The sequence below is a fragment of the Poromitra crassiceps genome, assembly GCF_964638095.1.
Source record: "Poromitra crassiceps genome assembly, chromosome: 4".
In the NCBI taxonomy this organism is placed as follows: domain Eukaryota; kingdom Metazoa; phylum Chordata; class Actinopteri; order Beryciformes; family Melamphaidae; genus Poromitra; species Poromitra crassiceps.
In genome coordinates this window covers 34634087-34658249 of record NC_139626.1, presented here as the reverse complement: position 1 = coordinate 34658249, position 24163 = coordinate 34634087, and the positions used below count along the sequence as shown (strand labels likewise).

The 24163-nt window shown below is 44.5% G+C and overlaps 1 protein-coding gene and 1 pseudogene across 2 annotated transcripts in view; both read right to left on the bottom strand.

The window, feature by feature from the left end:
* Positions 1-24163, bottom strand: part of ca10a (carbonic anhydrase Xa) — a gene marked incomplete at its 5' end in the record, with an annotated part of 375340 nt that overhangs the window by 203184 nt on the left and 147993 nt on the right. The window contains one exon of the mRNA XM_083635726.1: positions 18154-18296. Within this exon, the coding sequence (XP_083491852.1) occupies positions 18154-18296 (143 nt within the window). The remainder of the gene's footprint in view (positions 1-18153; positions 18297-24163) is intronic.
* Positions 21066-22367, bottom strand: LOC310775168 (voltage-gated purine nucleotide uniporter SLC17A9 pseudogene; annotated as a pseudogene). The gene has a single exon. The product of its transcript is annotated as a voltage-gated purine nucleotide uniporter SLC17A9 pseudogene (transcript).

The following is a 24163-nucleotide window of genomic DNA, read 5'->3' as shown; positions in this document are numbered from 1 at the left end:
AGCTGTAGGTAGATGGCCTCCGCTCCCCACAGCACAGTCTGTAGGTCCAGCTTCAATGTAAATTCAATGATATGCTTCAGAATAGTGTTTAAATCATGGTTTGAGCCAATTAGCTCCCCTCTCTGGTACTCCACTGCCTCGCTCGCCAGGTAACATTATGTACGCCCCGCCTACAGCCCACACACGGAGTTAAGTAAATTATATGGACATGGGTTAATGAGCTGATTGTTTCGCTATGGGTGTGTTTATAAATTCATTCTGAAATGTTCAGAGCATCATCTCAGCTGTCCTTCAGAAATTCACTTTGAGTTTTACAGTTGCAGCAGGGTAGTGATTTGGGGGCTGCAGCAAAAATATAAGTCAACCTTCACTTGTGCACAGCTGCAGCAAAAAACATAAATCAACCTTTACTTGTGCACAGCTGCAACAAAAAACATAAATCAATCTTCACTTGTGCACAGCTGCAACAAAACCATAAATCAACCTTTACTTGTGCACAGCTGCAACAAAACCATAAATCAACCTTTACTTGTGCACAGCTGCAACAAAAAGCATAAATCAACCTTTACTTGTGCACAGCTGCAACAAAAAATATAAATAATCAACCCTTACTTGTGCACAGCTGCAACAAAAAATATAAATAATCAACCCTTACTTGTGCACAGCTGCAGCAAAAACCAGGTAACCCAGAAAGAAAGAGTGCAGACTACGTTTGTAAACCAATACAGTTTCACTGTTCCCTGCACAAACACCAGAGCTCTGGTGCCTCTGGGGACCTGGACTGGGTGTTGGCGCATTCCTCTTCTGTAATGCCCCACTATCTTAAAGATACCAAGAGCAGGATCCAAACAGAAACAGGTGCCAGTCGGTAAAAATGACTCTATTATGTTCCTCTCCCTGAAACACCAAACCATAAACAGTGCTATCATTATTCTACCATCAGGGTCCTAGAATGCTCTAGAGGACTGAGTGAAATGGCTGTTGAGAATAAGGGATTATGAGAGGGGGAGAGAGAGAGACACAGAGAGAGAGAGAGAGAGAGAGAGAGAGGGGGGGGGGAGAAAGGGGGTGTGTGAGTGGAAGAAAAGGGTGATGGAGCAGGTGCACTCTCATCCATCTTGTCCCCACTGATGGATATACGAGTGGGGGCCTCGGGCCCCCCGTCAGCCGCCCTGATGGATGAGAGTTAAGTGGTGAAAAACCTGCATGTAGATTCAAATGACCACCATGCAGGACCACGCAAAAGCCTCCAAGAGTGGACACAGGCTAGGACCATGGAAAACATTCTCCAGGAGAGTGTTTACATTATAGTCATTTAGCTCACATTCAGAGCGTCTTACAATCAATTAGCAAGTGTTACTTCTAGGCTGGATTACTGCAATTCTGTATTATCAGGTTGCCCCCAAAGTCCCCAAAGACTTTAAAGACTGGTCCAGAATGCTGCAGCATGTGTTCTGACAAGAACTAGGAAAGGAGGACATATTTCTCCCATACTAGCTTCTCTGCAATGCTCCCCATAAAACAAAATCCTTTTCCTCACGTACAAGGCTCTTAAAGCAGGACTAAACTCCAAAACACTTTTTTTCAGCTTTTAACCAATATATATGACTTTGGGGGTGGTGTGTGAAGAATTCTGGTCAAAATTTCCACATTTGAGAGCAAACTGTTACCTTTGTACAAATTGTATCATTTTCAGCTGCATAAGTGCCCTCTATGGGTTGAACAGCTTTTTTTTGCCCTCAAAACTGCACAAAATGTGGTACAACCTGACGTCACGTTGTACCCAAAGACTATGGGATTTCAAGATAGTTACTCCCCTACTCCCCCTGTACCCTTTCCCAGCTCCTCACAACTCCAAGCCTATTCCCATGATGGCACACGCATTTTCCTACCAATATGGCGCTACAATACACACAGCTCATTGGCTGTTTGTGTCACTTGACCTGTTAATCACCTGTTAATTGATTACAATCGCCTGTTATTTTCCTACCAACACCTATGTAACACAATACTATCAATAAACGCCACTATAATCCTAAAAGGAAGGAAATGGCATTGTGTTGCTGTAAATCATTCCCAACCTTTTTCATACTAAGGAGCCCTAATTTAGTTCACATTGGGGCAATGGACCCCCATATGATAAGATTTGGTCTCTCAGATGCAAATCAATAAAATAAATTTTTATGTAGCCTAGATATGATTTTGTCCAGCATTCCATTAGGTTGAGAGATAACAGAGAATCCTGGAATCCTCTCAAGGACCACTGGTGGTCACCGGACCCCACATTGAGAACCACTCAACCACTTTGATTGTGCAGAGAGAAGAGAGAGAGGACTCTTCTGTGCCCCTTTTTCACAAAAGCAGCCTACAGCCTAAAATGTATTTTCCTGGTTCACTTTTGACGGGGAGGAGAAGGCATGGTGAAGTGACACTCACCTCCGACTTATAGGCTACTCAGCTGCACTGACGCTGCACTGACTACGTGCCCCTGTCTGTGAAAAGCGGCTTGTCCAGTCGTATGCAGCGGTTCGCGCAAACAGATGCGGGATTCCCGCAATCCTGTATCCAATTTCAGAGACTGATTGTGCAGAAAAAATTGTGCAGAAAAATCGTGTTTGTTTGTTGTTGTTTTGTGAGGGCTACAGAGCGCCCCAAGCAGGAGGCTGTTTCGCCTGTTTCGCCGGGGTCTGAGGAGGAGGGAGGGGGAGAATGTTCTGCGCCCCGCTGCAGCTCTGCGCTCGAGAGGAAAAGCAGAGGTGCACTACACCTTTTGACAAGAATCACGAAAAAGGGAGAAATGAAAATTAAAAAGGGACTTCATGGCGGTGTATATGACAAGTTGGACAAGGGAATAACGTAGAGAAATCTCCCATTGTGATTACATGAGCGTGTTGAGAGCGGGGGGTTTGTCCTGACTGTTGTGCTGTGCTGCTATAACCAGGCTCGCGTCACCAGGCTCTTTTAATGATACTTACAGACACTACATACACATACATGGGAGTCAATGGAGTAAATTTCTAGTTTGCCACTGAATGACCAAATGTATATAACTTTCAACCATTTTGAGCAATGCTGTTTCCATACAGGCCACCAGCGTTGGCTAGTTGTTGATATTTATAAAGATTTTGTAGCTCTCATAACTTTGTCTTGTGATGTTTTGGGGAAACTGCGGGGAAACTGTCATGGCTTCGATTTCCGGGAAAAAATTCCTGACTTGAGCACAGCCAAAGAGTATAGTGAGACAAGAGTTCATTTCTTGGTTTTCCATAGGTTTTTTCAAATCAAGCAGCATGCCGTTCTGTCAGAAATCTGCGGGGTTTAGTCCTGCTTTAATGGTCAGGCACCATCATATCTTAACACATTGAGTGCCAGCCACTTTTGGAGAACGGACGCTCCCAGTGCCAGAGTTTCAGAGCGTTTTCAGTGATTTCTCGAGGCCCACAGAATATTGTGTGATATTACTATGTAAACACCGAACACGCAAAAAGAACGATGAGACTCTGTTCTATCATCAGCAAAAACAGGTTTATTGATATCATTTTCCGTTCTTTAGTTATCAGCCGGAGAAGATAGCTTGATTTAACCAAAAGCAGCCGTTTTTTTTCTAGGAGCTGAGATAATGAGCCTTTTGTGAAATTAAACATTTCATGCACATCACTGACTGAAGCTAATATTTTCTGATGTAGTCACACCTCAAAAATAATTTCCTTCAATAGAACAGCGAAAACCAAGGAATTTTGTTTGGCAAAACAATATTTTTTAGCTGCAACCAGCAGCGCTGGCCCCTGCGTGCGCTGCTGGTTGCAGCTTCTTGCTGGTCTTGATTTACTGCTGGTGGGCATCAGATATTCTAGCTTGCGTTTGCCAATCCTGTCCTGCTGTCTGGGTGTTGTATGCTGCTCTGCGTGCCCCCCCCCCCCCCCCCCCCCCCCCCCCCCCCCCCCCTCAACTGCACACTCCTCCTCCTGGGAGTGTCTCTGGGGCTTTCTGCTGCGTTTGCTCTGCACTGAAAAGTCCGCTACATCCAGCTTTTTTACAGCCGCGTGTATTTGTCACCAGCTCCCATGCTTCCAGTTGAGAATAAGAACAACTCCACGGCTGATCATGCGGATGGGCTGTCGCAGCGGACACGGAGGTGCTCAATTGTGACAGCAGATTGGCTGCTGCAGGCACAGCTAACGTTATGCTTCATGCATATCAATGCATACGGACGGATGCGATGCGATTTCCTTTTCCCCAACGACTTCTTCTGTGTGTTTTACTCCACTTTCTCTCATCTGGAGAGCGCTGTCGCCACCTAAGGGTTCTGTAAAATAGGTTAGACACATTCAATAGCTCTCATATTGTAAGAGGCGATGTAAGAGGGTTAGATCGACACCCCCCCGTCAAAAAAACAATTTGGAGTTATTGACGCCATTTGGCGTCGCTGGCAGCCTACGGTAAATTTCTCCTGACGCCATTTGGCGTCGCTGGCACTCAATGTGTTAAGGAGCTCATAGTACATAGTACATAGTAGTAGTAGAATGCAGGCCTACTCGTGGTTCCTAGAATTTCAAAAAGTAGAATGGGAGGCAGAGCTTTCATCTAACAGGCTCCTCTTCTTTGGAACCATCTTCCAGTCTCAGTCTGCGAGGCAGACACTGTTGTGTATGCGTCACATCAGTTGTGGCTGTGTCGTTACAGCAGGCACAGCAGCTTTACGGCAGGCATGGCAGCTTTACAGCAGGCACGGCAGCTTTACGGCAGGCATGGCAGCTTTACGACAGCCTGCCGGAAAGTGTGTTGTTGTTGTGAAATGGAGCTAGTGAACACACGCAATAAAACGCTCAACAGTCACGTCGTGGTCTGCAAGTTATTAAACATAACATTGACGAGGATGGAATAGACTTAAAACTTTCCTCTTTAATAAAGCTTAGAGTTAGGGCATGTCGGAATGTCCAGCTGTATTGGAAATAAGTTCTTGAGCTGATTCCCAAAATGATAGAAAGTGTTGTCCTGGTTGAAGATAAACTATGTTTACTACATACTGTATATAGCCTAGTTCCAGTAAATGCAAGGAAGCGCAAACTAATTAATTTCTGTGTTACAAGCCAAATGTGTAATAGCTTTAAAATGGAAGGATACTCAGACAATAGATTGAAGAGATAGTAAGAGGTAAATGGAGGATTTGTATATGATATGGACACCTTTCATACATTTCATGAATGGCCTAAGGGAAAGAAACTTATAATTTGCATGATAGCTAGAACAAGATGGTTGTGAATGAGCGGAGAGCATAGGATGATGACTGATTTTTTTCTTTACTCCTGTTTAAATGTGTTTACTTGTGTATATCATTTATTGTGTTTCATCGAAAGTACTGTATGTTTTTTCTTGTATTTAATTACCTATTTTGTACGTGTATTTGATATTATGCTAAGTGTGTCTTTGTAGCGAGGACATTGGGAGGGAGGCATTTATTTAAGTTTTTGTGTTTTTCTATGTGGAAGTTCTGTTGATTCAAATGAACAAAAAGCCAATAAAGATAGTATTGAAAAAAAGAAAAGCTTATAGTGAGTTATGCTGCTATAGACCCTTTTCACGGGGGCCATTTTGTGTCAAAAAGGCAGTGTAAACACAGGTGCAAGCAAAACTTGGAAACCCTCATTAGTGTTTTGCTTGCACCTGTGTTTAACCCTAACCCAAAATAAAAGCACACCATAACAGATACAGAACAGACTGTTACACTACCATTTACTAAGGGGCACTTTACACGAGGACGGTTTCCTATGGAAACGGGGAATTATTGTATCGTTAGTGCCTCCCGTTAAGACGGCGACGGCAAATTCGCGCTTAGGAAACGACACATTTTAAAACCACCCTCCAGAGTGGAATTCTTGGTGACGCTCCCCGCTGAGCGCTCCATGTAATCACTTTGGAACGGTACATTTCAGAAACTCTGACGTGCCTGCACAGGCGACACACGCGATGCTGTGCGCGAGTTGGCAACCAAATACAACGTCAGTATGAATGAAGTTTGGCAACACTCAGAATTAAGCTACACTGCGGCCAACTTCAGTTACATGTTCATAGCGTTACTGCTGCAAGGAGCCGATGGCTGTACCCGGTCGGCATTTAACGTTAGTTACAAAAGCAGTCGACAGTGTTTTCTCACTGCCAGTAGCAGTAGGGTGACAGATCACAGTCAGCGCTCCCGGTCCTCGCTGCTCGTTAAAGATTTCCAATAGGCGTTATTCTGATAAACTGGTCACATATATGTTACATTCTCACCCGACAAATATTAAAACTTTAACAGTTTGGGTTTTTTTTTTAGCTTGAAAAAAGCTTTTTGGCAAGTCTAAATGACTGCGGAAAGTGTACTCTACTTCCGCGTTTAAAGCGAAATTACGTCATGCAGTAAGCGTCCTTGTATGGGCAAAGAATAAGGTGATCACACTGCCACCTAGCGACCTGGCATGTACATTACGGCGTTTTAAAAATTCAACAGCGCTCATGTAAACAGGGAGAAGGTGTGAAGGAAAAGGTGTGAAGGAAACGCTATTGTGTCGTTTCTTTCAGAAACTGTCCTCATGTAAAGGGCCCCTCAGTTTACAATACCAGGAACACATCCCGTAGGCCTATGGTGTCCATGTTCTCCCAAATACATTGTGTATTCCTTTACAAGGATATCTTTCTCAAGGATACATCAACACAAATCATGGGATCATCAAACCTAGCCCTGCATTGATGAGGAGTCTCTCTAACCACTAGGCTATACGGTACATTTTTCTTCTTTTTATAGACTTACTAAACTGTTTTCCTTCATGTAATGATATTTAAATTTCCTTTTATGGTTCTTACCATAATTTTACTGCCTTACAAATTAAGATTATTATGTTAGGAAACGTTTCCCCATCAGCACACTGCAATGCATTCCACCTTGAAACGTTTAGATAGGTGCCCTGTGCTCATTTTCATCTGCCTGTCCTCCCAGAGCCTCCGTCCCCCCGTGATCCTATAGGGCTGTGGAGATGGACATCCCTCCATGATCCTGTAGGGCTGTGTAGATGGATTGATATCTACAGTGGAAGAATATACATACGCCCCTGTTCCTTCTTCCATCTCATCTGCCAGTCTGCTCTGTCGCAGCTGCCAGGTCCCCCATCCCCCTCCCCCAGAATGATGTTAGCGCTGTACCCACGGTGCATATGATCTGTGTGTGTTGGTGAGAGACTGTCGGTGTGACAGCCTGCCAGTAACTGCTCTCTTAATTACTGGCGTGCGTGTCCAACTTCCGGGAAGTCTAGTAACCTCGTTAGGTTAAATAATTTGTCTTCATCAGCAACAAAGACGCCCAGAGAGTCCCGACGGGGCTCTGGCTTGACTTCATCAATTAAAGCAGCCTGATTTGTTTAGATCAGACCCATATATTTAGATCAGACCCATATATTTAGATCAGACCCATATATCTCACACAGGTAGCATTTTAAAGCAGCCTGATTGGTTTAGATCAGACCCATGTATCTCACAAGTTTCAAGTTTGATTTGGATCCCCACTAGCTACAGCAATCCTGCAGCTATTCTTCCTGTGCTCCACAAAACAGATAGTGACAGTGCAACATACAACTTGCATCATAATAACACACAACATACATAGAACCTTACCAAAATGGACAAAATACAACAAGACAAGCTCCTGACAGGTCAATTATACAATATATATAATTTAGCGTTTTTCATTCATTGTCCAAGTACATTTCCAATCAATTTCACAATCTACTTGCATATACATAATCGGACACATACCATAGCTATTCACACACACCTATATATACATACATGTACCGGTATATATATTATGTATAGGATTTGTACTTTTTAAGTATTTTTATAATGCTATATACTTTTACTCTTATTACCGCAATGGAAATAAGCCTATGGCTTTATTGTGTTTTTATCCTCGGTGATTGTCTGTGTTGACATTCACCAAATAAAGTCAATCAATCAATCAATACTACTATTCTACTTGAGTAGATCCAGATGTTTGTTTTGCACACTGTACTATGAAAACAGTACAGCAGCATTGGGACAGCTCGCTAACAGGTCCAGAATAATTTTGGGCATCCAAAATGGTGGCTCGCCCCATTTGAATTAGACGATCGACAGTGTAGTAGACGATCAATTTGTAATGATCCCCATCGTCAGATTAGTTCAGAAATCTGTTTCATTTCACCCTGCTGATAGCATAGCTAAATGGATGTATGTGATTGTGATATTGCTACTGCTAGCAGCTCTAGCTCGTCTAGCAAAGGTGAGAATCTCCAAACTGAGCATCCCTGCTGCATCTGAACGAGCTGTTCAGTATGAAAGACAAGACAGACAAAGACAGGGACAGCTTAGGTAGCACTGCTAACATGCTGGATGTGGGAAATGTATTAGGGTAAATAATTAAAATATGAAACATTTTCAAAGTAACACAAATGTACTTTTACTTGAGTACTTCTAAATCGGCTACTTTTTTACTCTTACTTTAGTAATTTCCTGGATATTACTTTTACACTTAAGTTAATTTTCAGTAAAGTAACAATACTGTCTTGTACTTGAGTAGGATTTGTCCGTACACTTTCCACGTCTGTATATAATAGATGACATGCTGCATGGTCAATACTATACTAGTTGGAAGTCCTTAGTCGGATGATTTTAATGTGATATTTGGATTGGATTAATTACAAGTATTAGTACTGGCTTTTGTTCAAATTTGTCCTGTTGTCTAAATTCAATTTCAAAGGCTTTTTTACCCTGGCAAGATTAACATTCTGGTTAACATTAACACTGAATAGTTGTCATACTTTGGCATGAAAATTGGTATTTTGATATAGATATTGACTATTGACTATCATCAGATTTGGCATATCTGCTATCGGCACTTTCAATCCAATATCACTTTCAGCCTTCAAAAGCCCATATTGGCCTTCAGGGCCCTGAAGATGAAGGCTACTGAACTGATTCCCTGGAGAGGTCATTACCAGCTCTTTGGGTATCCATCAAGGGAAGGAAAAGAGGGAGAAGTCTTCATACAAGCCTGACAGAAATGAACAAGCAAGTTGGAATGGCTACAACACACTATGGGACCCAATCCAGCCAAGCGGTCTCACATGAGACACTGACTCATTTTGAATTTGGCATGTTGGAAAATCATGGATGCTATGTGGATTACTAAAGTTAGAACAATCTCCCCGCAGCAATTGCATAATCACAATAACAACCTGTGATGCATTTCCCCCCGAATAGAATTCTTATTCAGTAGCAATAGATGTTTTTCTCTCATGAACCTTCTGAGAGGCATTTGAAAAGCAGCCTGTTCTCTTCAATCTTGGCTTTGAACCCTGACCCAAACATCAATTTTAACCAAGTTGTTTTATTTGCCTAAATATGACCAGGAAACTGCTTCACGCCACTGGTTACACTGAGTCTTCCCCGCTGTTACCACCGGGGGCAGGGCAGTGCCGTGCATATAAGATGCACCGCGGCCTCCGGTCTCGTCAGTTACTCCATGCTCTGCGTATCAACTGCAGACAAAATGTGACTTTGTCGTACAAATTGCACATATTTGGAAAGAGGAAGACACACACACACACAAAAAGTGAAAATCCAAGTGAAATGTTTTATGGTCACTCACGATTCAGTAGGTCAGGGGTTGGCTTGGGTCCAGCCTTAAAACTCGTTATATAATGTATGGATTTTTATAAATGTCTAAGGAGAAAATGAATGGGAAACTCACTTCTGGGGCAAGAGATGTCACGTTGACTGTTCAATCTAATGAAATAATAGAATCATGTAATGACGCATCTGAATAATATGAAGGGAACAAATATGTATTTAAAGGTTACATTATTATTTGTGCTTTTCTGAATATGGCATTTGGACTTTGGAACATCCCTGCCTTCTGGTGCAATGTCGTCTTCTGGGCCGGAGCAGATACACAACAGATAGATGTGAAAAAATAGATACTCAAAGGTTTGATTTCTCTGCTAGAACTCAGAGGCAGGCCACTCAGAAGAAAAGCGGGACAGTTATGACCAGATTCCCATGAAATCTGGGAGGCAGATCGGCCTTGGCATGGGCCAAGGAACAATTGATTTGATTCTGGTGGTGATCCAGAAATTAACAGAGACTTGATATTAAAAACAAATCAATGTAACTTACAATTTAAGTGATGGGAAGGGTCACTTTTGGTGTTCAAAGTGGATTTTAACAATAAAAATTTACATTTTTAGAGTGCTTACTTGCTAACATCTGTTCATGCTCAAAGAGGAAACCATCAGGAAAGAAGAGAGAGGAAGGGAGAGAGAGACAGAGAGCGAGACAGAGACACACACACACACACACACACACACACACACACACACACACACACACAGAAGATGCCATACTGTGCATTATCCCCCCTTCTCCTCTGTCCTGTTCTGTGGTCTAATTGAGCTTCAGGACCACAGATGGATATGCCTTGGCTGCTGGCTCCAACATCAGCGTTACACGTCCGGCTATCTGCTGGAACCGGAGACATGAGAAGAATCCTCGGGCTTCAAGGCTAACTGCGTCGCCGAGGCAATTAGAGCAATCGGCCGCCTTGAGAAGTGAGAACGGGGCTTCAGTCAGATGACGGTAATTGCAGTTTTCATGCGCGGGCCACAGCTCTCTTTTGTAATGTTTTGACAACCAGTTCAGCCAACCCAAACGTGCGTCTCATTAAATTCCACCTGCAATTTGCATAATTTAATATTTACGTTATCGTAATGCATTCCTGCCTTTTCTGCAATAGACATCTGTTTGTGTTTGTCGGGGTGTTTGAAACGTACGTGTATACCAACAAACATTTGTACATGACAGGTGTTTGGAAGTAAACCTGTCGCATACACAAACCTGCCATCACTTTTTGGTTTTGTTTTTCATATATGGTGTCATGTGTGCAGTGTACGTATATGAATGTGGCACAAAGTCAAAGAAGTTGCATTGCAAATACCCCCCCCACCCACAGCCCCTCCCCTCCCACACAGACAGGAGCCCTCCCCTCTCCCGCACCCATCCCCCCCCCCCCCCCACAAGTGCGCCTCCTCACACCACTCACCCTCCCACCCTCACCACCGCAACCACCCCCACTGTAAAGGGCTCATTATGCTTTCCGCATCAGCAGTCACGCCCCTCCGCAAGGCTCCGTGCGGACGGTTTTCGCCTGGCCGTGCGCACCCCGAATTTTGTAACTACGCGGACGCGGCTGGGCGGACAAAGTGGAGTTTTCAAGACTTGCGCTCAATTCTGCGAGCAGAAACCGCACAGAGTATAAAAGCTCCACACGTTTCCTCGTCAGGATTCCGTGTCTCTCATTTCCGTGCGGCCAAAGCGTCAGTCCGGGGGACGCGCCGGCGGCATTAAACAAGCGCACCCAGTTCACTTCAGGGAAGCCTCCCCTCCCCCTCCTCCACTCCACTGCTTCTCTGAACAGGGGGCGCTTGTTTAATGTCACCAGGGCGTCCCCCGTGCGTGTCGTCTGTGTTGTTGTGAAAACTTTTTAAGACAAAGAAGAAACTTCACGTTCTTTCCTGTTTTCAACCCAAAGTGAGTACAAGTCTGCAACCGTGAATTTAACTTGCCTGTTTCCAAAGTGAAAGTTGGAGTCGCTCCATATAGATACAGCAGCTGCGTTTCTCTAGCCATTTCTCCTAAACTCTCTCTCATTACATTAGGTTCAATAGCCCACGCGAATCTAACGTTATATCAGCCAGTAATTCAGTCGGTTTTCTGCCAGCTAGTTAAATTCAACACACACACGTTGTTGGTGAGTAACGTTAACGTTAGTTTTGCGCCGTTCAAATTGCTGGTAGTGACAGCCACTGCCCACTTCAGTCGCCTGGCTCTGTGCTGTAGCACAGAGCAGAGGCTAATAGCCTATTCAAGCCCGCTGGTATCATGTAGAGCTCAGGCTCAGCTGTCCTGTTAACGTGAACGCATTACAGCAACGCAGCGACTTAATAATTAATTAATTATTCCCCCAACCCCCACCCCAATGACGATGCCATCGTGCAAAACGATGTTTCACTGTAAAACAATCACGATGGGGATTTTGGTGACATCGCACAACCCTACACTGAACCATCATTTGTTTTGAACTGCGACCTGGAAACTAGGAAAACAGGGCATGTGAAATGCTTCTACTTACGTCCTGTAAATAGCTTATTCTCTGACACGCAGCGGCCCATATCGTTATTATATCATAGATACAATGACAGAAAATGAACGATCTAGCGTTATTGACCTTGGTTCACCCCTAGCTCTGCTGTCCGTCTCTGTTGTCTTCCGCTCCTTGTAATCCATAGAACGTTATTCCGGACTTGCTCAAATAAATACGCGCGGCCATCGAATTCAAATGAATCGTCTATATTCTCAATCTGACAGGTCCACACCCAGGCTGATAGCAAACACCTGCTATCACACACAGGATAATACAACTAATTCCTGACTGGTTGGCTGGCTCTCTGACTGATATCTGATTGGTTGGCTTGCTGGCTGGCTAACCGGAGACTGCAGCTCCCACCAGAACCAAACTACAGCTGTCATCCAAGTGTCTGCCGTGTGTTGTTCTACCTAACACTCCCTGTAATTAGGCAAATTCTGGGCTGCCAGTGCAACACGTGCACTGTACACGCAAGATTCAACACACACATGCTCGCCCACACGTCAACCTGCCAGCCACTTTCACTGCCTGCTTGTCATGCCTCGTCACATCTCCCCATCTGGCTGAGCTGCAGGACACGAAAATATATTTTCCTAAACCATGGAAGAAAAAAGCCTGAAATAAGGAGACAGAGTAGAGAATGCAGCCTATGTTGAGGAGGGTGTCACAGATTTGTCAGGAAGGCATTTGGAGCTTGCAGCAACATACATACCGTTTAATTAAAAGCTTTAAAAACAATACAAAACCTTTGCTGACCTCTGAATATGTAACAAGTCTAAATATCCGTGTTAATACGGAATGTGCCACCTGGTAGTGACACCTCATGGCTCTAGACACCAGGGGCCGGCCCGGTTGCACCAACTGGTCTTAACTATGCCTGGTCGTAACTCCTACGCGGGTCTTAGTTAAGACCAGTCTTTAGAGTGGATTTACGCCTGTTGCACCAACACGGCTTACGTCTGGTCTTAACTATGCTGGTCGTAGCAATGCGCGTTCATGTGAATTGTCAGGGAATGCCCTCTGATTGGCCCACAAATGTGCCTCGCGCCCTGCTATTTCACTGACCCCCGCGAAAATAACTTGCTTTGTTTTTTTACAGTGGCCACTACTGTATGTGCGTCACTACACTACACTCCTCCCACCCTCTCTCGCTCCGGGGGAAAAATGGCGATTGAGCCAGACAGACAGTCTGAATGTAATTGAATGTAACGTTCCCAATTCTATGTATTAAATTCTAAAAAAAATAACGGCAACATTTGGGAAGGCTAAGCCACACAACTAGTTAGTTATAATCTTAACATCGTGCTTCGGACGGAGAACTGGCTGTGTTACGACGATGACGGTAAGGAGTCAAAAAGGTCTCCGTGGAGATCTCTGTTACAGGCAGGCGCTACGCCTCCTCCTGACCAGGCGTAGGAGTTACGCCTGGGCGTAGTGAAAATAAGGCTTAAGCCGTCTTGGTGCAACCGGCGTAGCTGTTAGGTCGTAAAGTTACGACCAACTTAGCTTAAGACCAGTGTAAGACCAGTTGGTGCAACCGGCCACTGGTAGTGACACCTCATGGCTCTAGACACCTGGTAGTGACACCTCATGGCTCTAGACACCTGGTGGTGACACCTCATGGCTCTAGACACCTGGTGGTGACACCTCATGGCTCTAGACACCTGGTAGTGACACCTCATGGCTCTAGACACCTGGTAGTGACACCTCATGGCTCCAGACACCTGGTAGTGACACCTCATGGCTCTAGACACCTGGTGGTGACACCTCATGGCTCTAGACACCTGGTGGTGACACCTCATGGCTCTAGACACCTGGTAGTGACACCTCATGGCTCTAGACACCTGGTAGTGACACCTCATGGCTCTAGACACCTGGTAGTGACACCTCATGGCTCTAGACACGCGCCAGACGAGAGGCCCGTGTCCCAAATGTGACAAAGGCTTCGCAGTTTCACCAATCAAACATTCTACAACAAACACAGACAAACCACAGATGTATTTTATTGATTTAAAAGGACCCCCATTAGCTGATGACTATGGCTAGTCTTCCTGGGGTATTCCTGATGGATAATGTTGTGCCATGTGGCACAGCAATAGCTTCCCAATGAATAAACCTGACAAAGGACAAAAGAGACCCAATCCTGTTTCATAAGCACTATTCATAAACCTGCAATAAATGACTGAATAAATAAATAAATAAGTGAGTAAGTAAGTAAAAATAAATAAATAAATAAATAAATAAATCCTTGACTGAGATCAGTGTGAGGGACTCGCTCTCCGTTTTTCACCTCCCCATCACCAAAGCGATTAAATTCATTAAAATCTCTTCAAGTAATTGCGGCTCATCTATGCCAGAGTAAATATTCAATTAATCGCAACATTTTAATCAGAGTGATTCCTTCAATCTGCCGCACACATAACCTTGATGCATGTCTCCCAGTTATTAATTAATATTTCTCTTTGGAGGTCAATTTAATTTCCTTTAACTATTCATTAGCCCGCTGGGCAGGGAAACAAATGGTTAGAGAATTATAATAGTATTAAAAGAATCTAATCGAAAATCTAATTTTGAGAGAAAAAATCTGATATATATATTTTTTTGCTGATCCAAAAAATCTGTGATCCGTGGCTCAAAATCCGTCACGCGATCCGATCCGTGGGTTTTCTGATCCGTGCCAGCCCTAATATATGCATTTACAAGTAAAAACAGCTTTTGCACGGAATGGGACCTTTAACATTATTAAACATTATCAATGGAATATAGAAATGAACACTGACAAAATAAAGAATACATTAAAAAATAAAATAAATGGCTAAATAAACATGAGGCAGTCAGACGGCTTTTGCCTAAATGTAATCATGTCTTCTTCTCTGGAAAAATATGACTCCTTGCCTGACATCAGCATTTTATTGTGACATTCTAGTTATTAAAAGTAATTTGTCCTTAATTACTTTTCATATACTTTCCACATACATGTTGAGTGAAGTGACATTCGCACAGGAGACACCCTCCACCCTCGCAAAGTAAGCTTATTTACCTCGCCAGAAAGGCAATGAGTGCCACAAGGCAGTTTACTGTAAAAGGGATGGTGCCCTTCTCAACAGTGGAGGCTCCATGGTTCAGGTAAATTATTATTTATTTATGCATAAATGAGTGATAATGTGCAGCTAAGCTACTAACAATAAATAGGTATTTCTATTGTGTAAGATGTGCATACATAGCACTGACACTTGTTCCATTGATAACATAAATAATGCTTGATGAATCATGATGCCTTTTTTTATTTTCAGATACCACTCAATAAGCAGAAGAAACTTTCAGCACTTGGGGAGCTCTTTGAAGATGAAGACCAGGCCCTGCTGGAAGCTGTGTTGGACATCAGTTGCCCCCAAGTACTATTCCCCCCATTTCCCCAACCCCACTAAACTAACCTTGCTGCTACAACTCTTGGTTTGGGAGGGGGGAGGTAGGGAGGAGTTTTATTTTGTCTGGTGCTAAATAAATAATGTTCTAAATAAAGAGCAATGTTGAAATTGAGAAGTTTGGACTTATTTTGTTACAACTGTACATTTTTGTTGTGTACATTGTGTAAAATACCGAAAAAGGTGCCGTTTTAAAATGGTAAATGGCCTGCATTTATATAGCGCTTTTATCCAAAGCGCTTTACAATCAGTAGGTAGTCTACATTCACCCATTCATACAAGCACACTCGGGAGCAAGGAGGGTTAAGTGTCTTGCCCAAGGACACAACGACAGCAGCTGGGAGGGAGCGGGGATCGAACCGCCAACCCTTGGGTCATTGGCCGACCCGCTCTACCTCCTGAGCTAAAGCCGCCCCTAAAGCCGCCCCTTCAATACGGTAGCGTATTGAATTCCGGGTACCGGTACCGTACCGGTATCGGGTCAAATGTGAACTAGCCACACTAGCCTAACATGGACTACTGTATCTTAAAAATGACTGGAGGGGGGCTTTAATGGTGAAGGGGGGAGGCTCTTTAGCGTTCTCCACTGTGTCTTTGGCCAAGGCTGACTGGCTGCCAGAGAGACAGAGCGCGGAGGAATCAGCACTGACAAGGTGAAGCCAGGTCCGTGCTTGCCCGCTGACAGCTTAGGTGCTCAGAGAGATGGAGACACAACACATTACAGAGAGAGAGAGAGAGAGAGAGAGAGAGAGAGAGAGAGAGAGAGAGAGAGTCCAAAATGGCTTTTTGGACAGCGCAAACTTTTCTTTGTGATAAATGAGAAAGTTGTACTTGGGTTTGTATGGGCATCGCCCAATGAATGTGTGATGATTCTTAAGACTGCCAAGTTCAACCACTCTGTGCAGAAGCAAGCCAGCAAAGACAGACAGGTGCATTTGGTGTTGTCAGTCAAATCTGCGGAGCGTACGGATTGGGTTTGTTAGTTTGTCACGTGCGATATCTTGACACAAACTGTGATGTTATCTATCTAGTCAGGGCCTGAAATTTACTTTTTGACTCACCGGCCAGGTGGCAGGTAGATGGAAAATAAAACACCCGCCAGGCATATTTTTTACCTGACAAAATAATATATCGCATTTGTGTCACATATACATATATCTAGGGCTGTCCCGAATACCGTATTTAGAGGGTTGACATTTTTCACCTAAAGAAACCGCTACAACCGTCCAACATAGTATTAGGTATATTAGGTAGGAGATACACTGTAAGTGCTTGTACACAATAATTTGTTTAATAATTAAAACTAATTACACAGAATTGGCTGGAAGATAAACCACCAACTATTAAAACCTGGAAACTGACAGAGATCAAAGAAATGGAAAGAATTATACAATTTAAAATAAACTGGAGTAAATGGGTCCTGGAAACAGGAGTGGAAAAATAGACTAGAAACATTGCCGCTCATTTCTAGCTTGGAGGTAGCTGGCTCCCATTCTCAAGACAACAACCATCGTCCTTTGTCGATTTTTACCCTGGACTTCGTGATGATTCAAGTTGGTAGACATCGTCCAACCCTACTGGAGACTTCAAATTTCCACACAACACTTTTGTAAGTTGAATATTGCACAAGGATTGGCTTCCAAACTGTTTGTGATGTCACAAATCATGCTCGTAGGAAATTCGATTTTCAGTGAGCTCAGAGAAACTTTACACTTTCAGCAGATAATTGTGAAAACAGCCTTCTAGTGTCAAACTCTGCACAGACATCATTCTGCACAGAGAAGCTCAGACATCCAACTGTAGGAACAACTAGCAGAATATCCTTCCCTGTGTGACTGGTCACTTAGTGAGGCCTCTCCTCTCTCTCCCCAGGGGGTTTTCATATAGTCCACTTCCTTGATTTATACGCTTAAACTCTGCTCACCTGTGTGCTGCTCCTCCACTCTGCAGCTCTCCATGGTACTGAACCTGACTAGAATCATTTTGGCCACTAATTAGCCATTTTTGAGCATTTAATCACCTAATTAAAAAATCTGGCTCCATTAGGTCACCCGCAGGGGTGCTCTTTATACTTCCTGAAAGATTCAGCGCACATAAAATGGCATATAGCTGTGGCTGAACACAATTCTTTTCACAGACACTTTGCATTCATTTGATAGGATAAAGCAGAGGGTTTCTTAGTAGAAGTACACATTGCACGCACACACACACACGCACGCACGCACGCACACACACACACACACACACACACGCACACGCACACGCACACGCACACATACATACACACACACACACACACACACACGGTACTCAGAAGCAATGTGCCAGCTTGAATAGGTGAATTGTTCTGCAGAGACAATACCACATACAATAGCATGGAGAGAGAAAAACACACAAACACACACAATAGCGAAGTATGGCAATAGCACCAAGGTTAAGTGTGTGTGTGTGTGTGTGTGTGTGTGTGTGTGTGTGTGTGTGTGTGTGTGGCCTGTGCAGGGAGGGGGGGTCTCTTACTTTGCGTCCACCAGTGTTCAGCTTGATGGGTGTGAGGAAAGGGTCAAAGATCATGTGGCTGGTTTCGATGTTGACGGGCGACTGCCTCTTCCCCACCGAGCACAGGTTCCAGGCTGAGTTGACCAGTCCCCAGAACGACGGCACTGCAACACACGGAACAAAATGGGGTTTAGTGTCTGCACTGAAGAGATAGGCGATGGGTCCTAGGTGACGGAGTGATAGAGGGAGTTTGGGCTTCAGCAGTTATTGGGAACCTGCCAGCCTTACTGCAGGTGCTTTCGCAGTGGTGAGAATGTAATAGGTGTTCCAGGGCCAGGGCCCTGGTATTCTGCATGCTGGCTCAGTGGAATGGCACTGGAACGCCGAAATGGAATGGAACCATCATTAATGTTATTAGTTACACCTGTGTTTGACCTGCTATGACACGTCAAAATGGCTGCTGCGAAAAAGGTCTACTAGTGTAGTCGGGTTAAACTGAGATGGGATATTGATACGTTTGTATTGGAAGTGACGATGAATGGCTGATATTTTGTTTAGATGTCTACCATTTTCATGCCAGAATAATCCAAAAATGTACAAGGACTCCATGTTTCTGGCTGAATGTTGCTATTGTCCGGGTGGAAAAGCCTGTGAAACAGCAGTTAGTCAGACACTAAAATTCTCCACTGAAACAGGATAATGATGGTAATACCAGCCCGTCCTCACAAGGAAAACAACGATTTTCAAGGTGGTTAAAACAACCGATGTTTACGGATGCGACCTCTTGTGAGTAACTGCATGCCTGCAGTGCATACGCCAGAGTCAGGACCTGTAACCAGGAAGTAGCGGTGGTCTTTATATTAAATGGTTTTTTGTGTGTGTGTGTGTGTGTGTGTGTGTAAATGTTTAACTAATTGATCAGAGCAGACATTTTTGAAATTGATGCTACATCTTGTGAATTCTCTTGTTCCTATGTTCTACTGTGTACAGTGTATCATCATGCTACATCTGTGTTCTACTGTGTACAGTGTATCATCATGCTACATCTGTGTTCTACTGTGTACAGTGTATCATCATGCTACATCTGTGTTCCTATGTTCTACTGTGTACAGTGTATCATCATGCTACATCTGTGTTCCTATGTTCTACTGTGTACAGTGTATCATCATGCTACATCTGTGTTCCTATGTTCTACTGTGTACAGTGTATCATCATGCTACATCTGTGTTCCTATGTTCTACTGTGTACAGTGTATCATCATGCTACATCTGTGTTCCTATGTTCTACTGTGTACAGTGTATCATCATGCTACATCTGTGTTCCTATGTTCTACTGTGTACAGTGTATCATCATGCTACATCTGTGTTCCTATGTTCTACTGTGTACAGTGTATCATCATGCTACATCTGTGTTTCTATGTTCTACTGTGTACAGTGTATCATCATGCTACATCTGTGCCATGCACAGTATGACAATTCAACAATTATGCCGACTGCAATGCTACGACGATGACTGCAAATCCTTATCAATGCTGCAGAAGGAGCCGGTCACCTTTAGATTTGAATCCATTTTTGAAAGCTGCTCCATCACACAAGTCATTTAATTCTGAACATCAGGTTCACTCCCATATCATCCATCTTGAAGATAGCCGGCGAGAAACCAAGATCAGAATCTTGTGCCTTCGTGGGCAAAACTAATCTGCGGTGACTTTTACCATTTCGGTCACAATCTCCCTGTGAGAAAGGCTGATGTAAAATAGAATCAGCCTGTATAAGCGGTGAACACATGTACTAGGCTGACAGGAGCGGGTGGCAGGCACACTGAGAGGATGTCAGCACCGTGGGAGTGATACATCTCAGCCAGTCATTTTCTTACATAACACCTGACTACCTGGGGCAACAATCCATTTCCTGTTTGCACGGTGGGAAGAAGCCCGGTTTATCACTCTCAACTCCGGTTTTTTATTTATATATCTTCTATTTTATTTTTTGCACTATGTTGTAACGGAGCCTACAGCACAAGAATTTCACACGTGATACTTGTACTACGGAGTGACAATAAAAAATCTTGAATCTTGAATCTTAAGCAAGAGGCTGTTGAGCTACAATATGTGCGATAGCCTGAAGCGGAATTTTCCATTTAGGAACACGCCATTAAACAATTCACTGGAATTGTGCTAAGCAAAGTTCCACCTTACGAGATTTCCGACCAAAAAAAGCAGAGATAAGTTGAAAATATGGAAATTCATGATGAATGGTGGTGAAGGCGACGCCAGACAGTATGGGTTCACAGCTAAGGACTTCGGCAAGTCGGAGAGTCCTGCGAGAGTTGCTTTGCAGTGCTCACAGACAGAGGGGCACTAAATCACCACTCATACAAATGCATGGAGTCAAGAGGAGCAGGTGGCTGTGCATTCATCAGTCTTTCTTCTATGCACACGCTCGAGTTGGGGCTATGTGCACATTTCATGGTGTTTCCCATGCAGGAACCATTCATCTCAAGTACAGCTGTTGTTAGTTTCTGCTTACAAAATCCTGCTTCGACCTTATTTTACTTAACAAATTGTGCGTGTGTGTGTGTGTGTGTCTGTTTGTGTGTGATCATGGCAAAATTATTTGTGGATTCAAGATCAGGTTAATGGCACAGCTGTCTCTCTTCCTCTGTATGTCTGCCTGCCTCTCACACAAACACAGACACACATGCTGTCACCATTAATTGCACACACCGGTCCCGACCATAGACTTTATTTATAAAAAACCTGAGTATGCTATACAGCGAGTCTCCTGGCCAATCCGGTTTTACCTGGTGTGAAACTGAACCAAACCAGCTGAAAAACTTAAACAATGTATCATTTTTTGCATTTGGTGCGAATCAAGGAACTGGACTAGATTGGTTTGAAAACACCCTTAGATGTGGATGTTGTGGTAGGGGGCCTAGGTAGAGTCAATGTCGACCCGGCGGGCCTCAGCGAAAGCCAGGAAAGTGGCGAGGCCCAGCAGGTTGACTGTAGTGATGAGGGCGAAAACAGATGCCCACGAGCCTGTGGTCTCAATCAGATACCCCGAGAAATACACCATCAGGACCCCTGAGAAAGCCCCGCACGTATTCATCACGCCAAACAAAGCTCCAGCACAGGACGGAGCCAGGTCCTGAACATTTAGAGATACGCCGCCGTAACTGAAGGTGCTGAGGCCAATGACGGCAGACACAAATGCTACAGCCCAAGGGAAGGTGGTGATGCCACACAGTAGTAGTGTAAAGACACTGGACACACCCATGGAGAAAAACTGCATCAACTTCCTCACAGAGGCTGTATCAAAACCTTGACTGATGAGATGGTCAGAGAGCCAGCCACTGAAGAGGGAAGAGGGAATAGCCACCAACCAGGGAATGACATTGAACACCAAACCATTGGCCTCGGGGAAAGTGTCCTTAAAGAAAGTTGGCAGCCAGGACAAAAGAGTGAAGAAGGTGCTCACTGTGCAAAGGTGTGTGATGATCACAGCACAAACGGCAAGTTGTTTGATGAGCTGAAGGTAGTGTACATGTATCTTGGACAGTTTGAACTGGGCCCCACCGCTTCCCAAGGATTCTGGAGTGATGATGGGACATTCTCCTTTGAGTAAATACTTCCACATGCAGTATGCCCACAGCATTGATAGAAGACCAGCCACATAGAACACACTCTCCCAGCCGTACAGGTCCAACATGAGGGAGCCAGCACCTCCGATCAGCAGCGTGCCCAAATAGGAGCCACTACCTACAGTGCTCATGAGGAAGCCTCGCTCACTTCCCACCACCTTCTGAGAGCACAGACTGGTCAGAGAGGGGCCGTGGACTCCTTGCAGCAAGCCCACGAGGAAGCAAGCCAGTGTCATGGAGAAGATGGGCTGGGAGCAGAAGTGGACCAGGATGGGGGTGAAGGCGGTCATGGTCCCCCAGGCCGCCGCAGACAGCACGATGACCTTCTCTCCTCCCACCCTGTCGCTGACGTAGCCTCCGAGGACCTGGGTGAAGCAATATCCCCAGAAGAAGCTTCCCAGCACAATGCCCTGCTCCCTCTTGCTCCAGCTGAACTGCTCTGCCATGCTGACGGCACAGATGGGCACGGCCACCCGGGCGCAGTACAAGAGGCAGGTCCCCAGCAGCAGCACCACTGTCCACATCCTCGCCACTGGTCTCGACCAGGTAATTCTCTGTTCACTCCACTTCTCATGACATCCAGGGACCGCCATCTGGTTAGATGGATGGTTTTCCTTGTGATTAGTCGTGGTTTTCATAGTCGAGTGACTTATGACATCACTGATGATGTCATCACTGATGACATCACACTTGCTCACTAACTGACATCACTCACTGATGACATCACAATTGCTCGAGTACCATACTACCTCTGCAGAGAAGGATTCACAGATACCACTGTCTGTCGAGTCTCTCAAGGCAGACTGTCTCTTCTACATTTTGTGAATGCAGTTTATACAGTCTGTAATTCATGGCCACAGAACACGGACAAAGGAAGTTGGGGAAAAAACGCTTCATACCGGAGGAAGTTCAAACCAATGCAGGTGATTGGAAATACGAGCGGATAAAGGCGGGACATCCGGGATATCCCCCTATCATCGCTCATTATTTTCCCCGAGTTTCCCTTTCCGTTTTGACCAACTTTTCCCTACTAAAAGTACAGACGTTTAGGCGGAAGCATTTGAAAATTGCGAGAGTCAACTGTCTGTTTTAAGAGACTACTGTCTGTCTGTTTTAAGAGAGACTGTTTGTCTGTTTTAACACGTTGAGTGCCAAGGACGAGATATCTCGTCTTACATAATCCAACCGTTGAGTGCCAAAGACGAGATATCTCGTCTTACATAAACATTTTTTTTTTTTGACGGTGGGACATCAATCAACCCCTTTTACGTCTTCTATACCACTATTGGAGGAAGAGAATGTGTATAATCTATTTTACCGACCACTAAGTGGCGACAGTTCTCTCCAGACAGAGAGAAAGCCACAGCCACGGGTCCGCTGGAGAAAGCCATTCTAATTTTCAAGGAAATAGCTGGGCGAAAACTCTTTCGATTTCACACACACACACACACACACACACACACACACACACACACACACGCGCGCGGGCGCACACACACACACACTCGAGTACCTTTGCGCATAAATAAGACCAGAATCGCAAAAGCTTCTTCAAAGCTCTCAGCCGACACCTCAAGAAACGAACGAGCCCGTTCAGTAAGCCAGACTGCCCGAGAGCCGCCAGCAGCAGCAGCAGCAGCAGAGCGGAGTAGGCTGCCTCAAGATTGGAAGAAGGGGATTGCGAAGGAATTTCTCTCCCGTGTCTAACCCCCCCCCCCCCCCTCGCCTCTCCTCTCCTCTTCCCCGCTCCTGCGATTCCCTTCTCTTTTTTTGGGATCAAACTCGCCTGTGACAAAACACTGCAAAGCCACACCTACGGAGGGAGGAGTTTGGAGACACACACACACACACACACACACACACACACACACACACACACACACGCACACACACACACACACACACACACACACACAAAACAGTATACAGACTTGCCCAAGGGCACCCATAATCACAGGCACGTGAGGTGGTTCTAAAAATCCATTTATCTCAAAACTGTCTGAAAATCTCTGAAACCATGCTGTACTCAACGGCTAATATCTACATAACTACTAACTCTACAAACAAACTCTTTTAGACAGAGAAAGCACACATTCTATTAGTTCTTTTTAGATGATTGGTGTTCACGAAGTCTTAACAGAAAAGAATCCTCGGCTCTTGTAAAATGAGCCAGAATCCTCAAAAAAAAACCTGGCACAACTTACCTACAGCATTGAAAAAACGGCTGGCACTCAATGTGTTAAGAGAGACTGTTTGTCTGTTTTAACACATTCACTGCCAGCCGTTTTTTTTTTACTGTAGGTAGGTTCTGCCAGAGGGTTTTTTTGAGGATTCTGGCTCATCTTTCAAGACCCGAGGATTCTTTTCTGCTAAGATTTTGTGAACACAC